Genomic DNA, 6,494 nt, shown 5'->3' on the forward strand with positions numbered 1-6,494 from the left:
GTTCAGATTGTAGACCTCATTAAACAGAGTCAGGTCATGAGAGAATCACACATCCCATCCCCCCAATACATACACAACCCTTCCAGTTTCTCCAGGAAGGCAGACCATGGGAGGCTCCTGCTTATCCCAAATTTCCTTGAAGACTTCTAAGAAGTGAAACATTTGTGAAGTTTATGTTCAAACCAAGATTTTAATAATCAGAAGAAACTTCTGTCTTGCCAAATTGGTGGCTTCCTTTGGTTATTCCATTGATGATCTTAATTTTTTAATTGCTTGTCTTGTCCTGGGTAGAGTCATTTTGCAGAGATTTCCCACCAAATCCTGAGGAGAAAAGCACACAGCGCCTTCTACTATCAGCTACAAGTTAAAGCAGTAGATCAACACGCTGTCAAGAGTTGATGGAAATGGATGGCTGAAAAAATGTCTTAGAGAGTAGAGATGCCCCGAAGAGTTAGGACCATGTATTACATGGTCTAAGTTCCTAAAAGACGATAACTTTGAAGCTAACGAACCTCCCACAAGCACAAAGAAATGTCACCACATCATACCTGGACTTTTCCAAGGTTGGGAGTGCTGGGGGGAGTGCCATACAATTAATCATTGAAGATGGCATTGAGTTGGGCCCCAACTCCATGATGTGGGTAAGGATCATAGGACATGTCAATGGGAATCTCATATCGGGGAGTAGCTGTCTGAAAATGAGCTGAGTGCCCATGTGCCCCACTCAGACTTACTGTGGGGTAGTGAGGCATGAAATTATATGATTTATCTAAATCTGGAGAGCCATCTTGCTTTAAGGAGAAGTTGCCGCTAATGCTCAGGGGTGGAGTAAGGGGACCTTCATAGGGTGGGGTGGTACAGTCAGGTGGGTGAGCACCAAAGGATGACTCCCCCAAATTCTTGAATGTAGGTGGCTTAAGGTGGAGAAGGTGTGTCTCCATGTGGCCATAGGGTGGGCTGGGGAGCCCTGGAGACTGATAGCTGAAACTGTGACTGGCGATGGTGGAATCATGAATAGCAGCCTTCTCCTCACGCTTCTCCAGGAAGAGAGACTGTGGGCCCAGCTGGAGGCATCCGGCCACCAGGTTACTCGTCGGCTGGGAGAGCCCTTTACAAAGCATGTCCACAAAACCCTTCCCTTCGGGTGTCTGGCCAGTCTCAAGCACCTCAGACAGTGCCCAAATGTAGTTTCTGGCTAGTCTCAGTGTCTCAATCTTGGAGAGCTTTTGCGTTTTGGAGTAGCATGGCATGACTCTCCTCAGGTTATCCAAAGCATCATTCAAACCATGCATCCGAGTCCGCTCCCTGGCATTAGCTTTCACCCTTCGAGCCCTGAATCTTTCCAGACGTGCTTTGGTCATCTTCTTCTTCTTTGGACCCCTCCTCTTGGGTTTCTCCCCATTCTCTTCCTCTTCTTCCTCCTCATCTTCCTCCTCAATGCTGTCATGCTCTTCAGTCAAGCCACTCAGCATCCTATAATTGTCTTGTCTTCCATCCTCATCCTTTATCTCATCCTGGGAGTTCAGGGTTTTGTCTATCCAGGATGGGGTGCTGGACAGTTCCACTATCTCTTTGGGTTTCATGTATGTTTTGGCCATCTCTAGACTCTGAAACAAAGGGAAGAGTGAGGGTTAATATCTGTCTAACTGCTTTATTGTTCTAAGTCTAAACTGTTTACTGAGGATTAGATTGTCAATGGAAGGTCACAGAAATGTTAGAAAGGTCATCTTGTCTTTCTACCTGCCACAAAAAAAGACTGCACCCAAACCTCAACAGACAAGGACTTCACTGGTTCCCAAGAACCAGCAGAAAGGGATTTTGCAATTTCCTTTCGTCATCCATTCCAGTAATCTAGCTCCTTTACTCCCAAGAGAGTCTTCCTTATGTTTTCAAAAGCTCGGGCAAGTGAAGACCAGCCATGGAAACATTAGCTGTGGACTAGAATCCTAGCTCTGCTGTTTGTGACATAGGCACTTTACTTCCCATGATCCTTAGTTTTTCCATCTTCAAAATTAGTTTAAAAATAATCAAATTATATACACTTGAAGGTTTCCAAAGTACTTTATGTGTATTATCTCATTTGACACAACAGTCCTGTGAAGTAGGTGTTATTATTATGTCCATTTAATAGATGAAGAAACAGGCTCAGAGACCTTAAGTGACTTGCTTCCTGTCTCACAGCCACTAGGTGTCTCGGGCAAGATTTGAACTCAGTTCTTCCTGAGGGAGAGGACATTTCTCTCCCTATTGACATACTACAGTGCTGGCCTTAGCCACAGCATGATCCAAGGAGCCAGAGAGTAGACTGAAGGATCACTATTAACTGTCAGTCTCTTGGTCTTCTTCCACTTCACTTCCTTCCCATATTTTAGATCTAGTGACCCTGGCCTCTTATTTTTCCTTACTTAAGACATTCCATCCCCTAACCCCATGCATTTTCACTGTTTCCCATGCTTGGAATCCTCTCCCTCATCATCTCCTCTGTCTAGATGCTTCCTTAAAATCTCAGCTAAAATTCCTACCTTTTGCAAAAAACTTTTTCCTTTTTCTTCCCCCAGTGCCCCATAATGCTAGTGCTTTTCTCCTGAGAGAATTTCTGGTGGATCCTGAGTGCATCTCGTTTGTACAGAGTTGTTTGCATTAGACTTTGAGCTCCACAGCAGGGGCTATCTTTACTTTTCTTTGCTTTGTTGTTGTTCAGTCACTTCCAACTCTTTCTGACCCCCTTTGAGTTTTCCAAGATACTGCTGTGGTTTCCCATTTCCTTCTCTGGCTCATTTTACAGATGAGGAAACTGAGGCAAACAGGGTAAGGTGACTTGCTCAGGGTCACACAATTAGTAAATGTCTGAAGCAGAATTTGAACCCAGGTCTTCCTGACTCCAGACACCACACACTAACCACTGTGCCACCTAGTTGTCTGTTTCTTCATATACTCAGTGCTTAACACAAAGTCTTTAATAAGTGTTCATTGACTTGACTAAATCTACTGTTCTATCTGCTCTGCCACCATATAATATAATAATAACTGCCTTCGCTACCTTTAGAGCCAGCTAAATAACACAGTGAAGAGAGTGCTGGGCTTAGAATCAAGATCTGAGTTCAAATTCAGCTTCAAAAACTTATTAGTTGTGTGACCCTGGGTAAGTCACTTAACTTCTGTGTGACTCAGTATCTTCAACTGTGAAATGGGAATAATAAAAGCACCAATCTCACAGGGTCATTGTGGGAGTCAAATGACATGATATTTGTAAAGTGATTCACACTGTGCCTGGAAGATAGTGTGTAATTAACAAATGCTTAATCTCTACCCCTTTTCCCTCTCCTTGTCCACCTCGGTTATTGTGCTGACCAAATTAGGTAATGAAAGTGAAGTTCTCTGTAAAATATAAAATGAATTACAAACATAAATTGTTATTCCAATTAAGGATACAGACTGAACCTGACATTTTAATGTTCTAGGAACTCCCAAGTGAGGAAACTCTCTCTACCAGTGCAGGTCAGCACCTCCTGTGCAACTTATAGTCTTAGAGAGTCAACTAACATCTTCCGGGATGAAGCATCACACAGCCCAGCATCACACAGTCACTTATGAGTCAAAGACAGCATTTGAACTCAAGTCTTCAGTGATTCAAGGCCAACTTTCTCACTATACTGTTTTTTGCTTCTATCATTCTTTACTCCCAAGCCTCTTTGCTCACCTGACCACCCTCCAGAAGGTACTCCAGAAGTAAGCAGCCTCATTTAAACACTGGTCTAACAGAATTTATTATTAACTCATGGAAATGGTAAGTCGCAAGCCAGTCATGAAACTAACAGAAAAAAGTCTAATGGCTTGAGCTGCATTTTTCTGTCTGACCTAGAGGAATTTAATTTGTTTTGGAGATCAGTGCAGGAATCAGAAGAGTGTAGCCTCCCAATAAAGAGTTCTGATGAGCCTTGCTCAGTATGGTCCTGGGAGAAGACAACTGAGAACACAGTTTGGGAAATTACCTCCCCTTACCTCCCCATCCCCTTCTTCTCTGGATTTAAGAAAGAAGAGAATGTGTAAACTTCATCAATTAAGCTAAAAACAGGGAATGGTGAGACTTTAAGTGTTTTGCTTACACACACACACACTCACACACACACACAAAATCATATTTTTGCCCTAGGTACCTGGTAATCAGAGCTTTTTTTCTCCCTGTAACCTCATTTACCTCCTATGAATAATTAATGTTACTGAGCTGCAAAAACAGCCTAGGTTTCATGTTAATCAGCACGGAAATCATGTCAGCTTGACTTACTCATTTAATAAGAGTTCCTGGGTAAGCAGCTTTATTGAAAACACATGTTGGAACCTATTGATCAACTGGCTGCCCAGTTCAAGTCAGAAAATCCCATGTTTAATATGGATGATGGAGCTGGTTTGCTGAGCTGCACTGTTAACTCCGGCAGATATCCAGGGGGAAGGTAAAAGCCCTAATTAACTTTCTGTTAAAGTAACACAGACAAAGGCAAGGTCATCTCTGGAGTCAAAGAGGACTTAATATGGTAGGGAAATGATGCCACGCTACCTCTGGACACAGATGTTGGGAAAGATAAAAGACACATTGACTATGGGAGGTGCAGAAAGGAAGAGCTGGGTCAACGGTCCCAGGCATCACCTTCAGAAGACCTCTTTGTGGTCATCATTCCTTGTTTTCTTAACTTTTCTCTACGTTGCTTCCTCCTCTTTTGTCTTCTCTAATTCCTCTTCCTCATTGAAAGCTTCACAAAGATACCAAGGGGAGAGAAGGGAGAAATTATGGGAGATAAGAACCTTTTCTTTGCTTCAGTTCTCCTACCCCACCAAAATACTTCAGCTCTGAGTTACTTTTCTTTTACTCCCAAGTTCCTACCCAGGTCTGACACCAGTACCCCAGCCAATCATTAGGACAGGGACGTGATGCTCTCTTTCTCCTTTAGATTATAAACCCCTTGAAGGCAGGGACTGTCTTTCTGCTTGCATTTGCATTCCAACAATTAGAACAGTGCATGGCATATTATCAACCTTTAATAAATACTTGTTGACTAACTTTCTTTTCCAGAGACATTTAGAGATAGTCTCTCCCCACAAGCTGTGACTGTAACTTTTCTCGATGATTATCTTTGGGCATATCCACAAGGTCATCTGACTGTACTATAACAAAGAGAAGTGGGTGGAAGATATGAGAAAGGGAAACCTTTTGGTCCTCCAGCCAGCTTCTCTTCCAACAGTCTAGGCAAGGGACTGATAGTTCCTTAGTAACACATTTTTGTTGTTCTGTCTTCAGTGGTATCTGACTTTTTAATGACACTATGGCCTATATGTATGGGGCAAAGATATTGAAGTCATTTTCCATTTCTTTCTCCAAGGGATCCAGAGTGTCAGGCAAACAGAAGTTAAGTGACTTTCCCAAGGTCACACAGCTAGGAAGTGTCTAAGGCTAGATTTGAACTCAGGTCTTCCTAACTCCAAGCCCAGTGCTCTATCCAGTGAGACATCAGCTGCATATTAGTAGCACAGAGTCACTATAAAGTACCATGACATTTTAGTGCTATGCATTCTGGGCCCCTCAACCCCAAATAGTTCCAGAGGTCATCCCAAAGGGGCTAGACTACCAGAATCAATGACCTCATTCCTCTCCTGGCCAGAAGAGATTACTTTCAAGTCTACAAAGTTCCTATGCTCATTATATCTCACCTGGACTATATTCAAAGAGCTCTAACTACTGTCCTTATCTCTAGTCTCTCTCCTTTCTACTCTACCCTTCATACAGCTGCCAATATAAGTTTCCTAATACATGGGTCTGACAACATTATTTCCCTACACAAAAAAAAAATCCTCAATGGTTACCTTTTTTCTAGAGGAGGACGAAGAGAAGAAAGAGGAGAAGAAGAAACATTTATGTATCACTTTAATTGATTCTCACAATAACCCTATGACATAGGCGTTATTATTATTCCCATCTCATAGATAAAGAAACTGAGGCTGAGAAAGGTTAGGTGACTTACCTAGTGTCACACAATTGCTAAGTGCCTGAGGTTAGATTTAATTTTTTTTTTTTTTGCAGGGGGGAGGACAGGGCAATTGAGGTTAAGTGACTTTCCCAAGGTCACACGGATAGTAAATGTTAAGTGTCTGAAGCCAAATTTGAACTCAGGTCCTCCTGACTCCAGGGCCGGTGTTCTATTTACTGCGTCACCTAGCCGCCCCTTAGGTTAGATTTGAACGTAGTTATTCTTGAATCCAACATCTTTTTCCACTTCACCACCCAGCTGTCTCCATAAAAATATAAATTCCTTAGCCTGGTACTCCAGTCATCTGTCCCCCACAGCCTGGATTCAATCTACGTCTCTATCTGATTTCATTCTAATCCCTTTCACTCAGTCCATGCTCCAGGCAAATAGAAGTTCACAATTCTTCAATCATCTTCTCTTTCAATGCACCAAAGTGGGCTTTCCCCTTCTCCCACCCATCCTCACTTCTACCTT

General features: G+C 42.7%; 1 protein-coding gene across 1 annotated transcript; it reads right to left on the reverse strand.

Annotated features, from left to right (window-relative positions):
* Nucleotides 1-593: 593 nt before the first annotated feature.
* On the reverse strand, nucleotides 594-1,598 carry NEUROD4 (neuronal differentiation 4). The gene has a single exon (XM_069096808.1). The coding sequence runs from the start codon at nucleotides 1,596-1,598 to the stop codon at nucleotides 594-596; it is 1,005 nt and encodes a 334-aa protein (XP_068952909.1).
* Nucleotides 1,599-6,494: the final 4,896 nt, after the last annotated feature.

This window comes from Petaurus breviceps, unplaced genomic scaffold (genome assembly GCF_028583685.1).
Source record: "Petaurus breviceps papuanus isolate PSGF00001 unplaced genomic scaffold, PetGlider_PUasm1.0 313, whole genome shotgun sequence".
Taxonomy (NCBI): Eukaryota; Metazoa; Chordata; class Mammalia; order Diprotodontia; family Petauridae; genus Petaurus; species Petaurus breviceps.

Coding starts and splice junctions, on each gene's coding strand:
- NEUROD4 (XM_069096808.1), bottom strand. CDS start 1,598: ATGGCCAAAACATACATGAAACCCAAAGAGATAGTGGAACTGTCCAGC.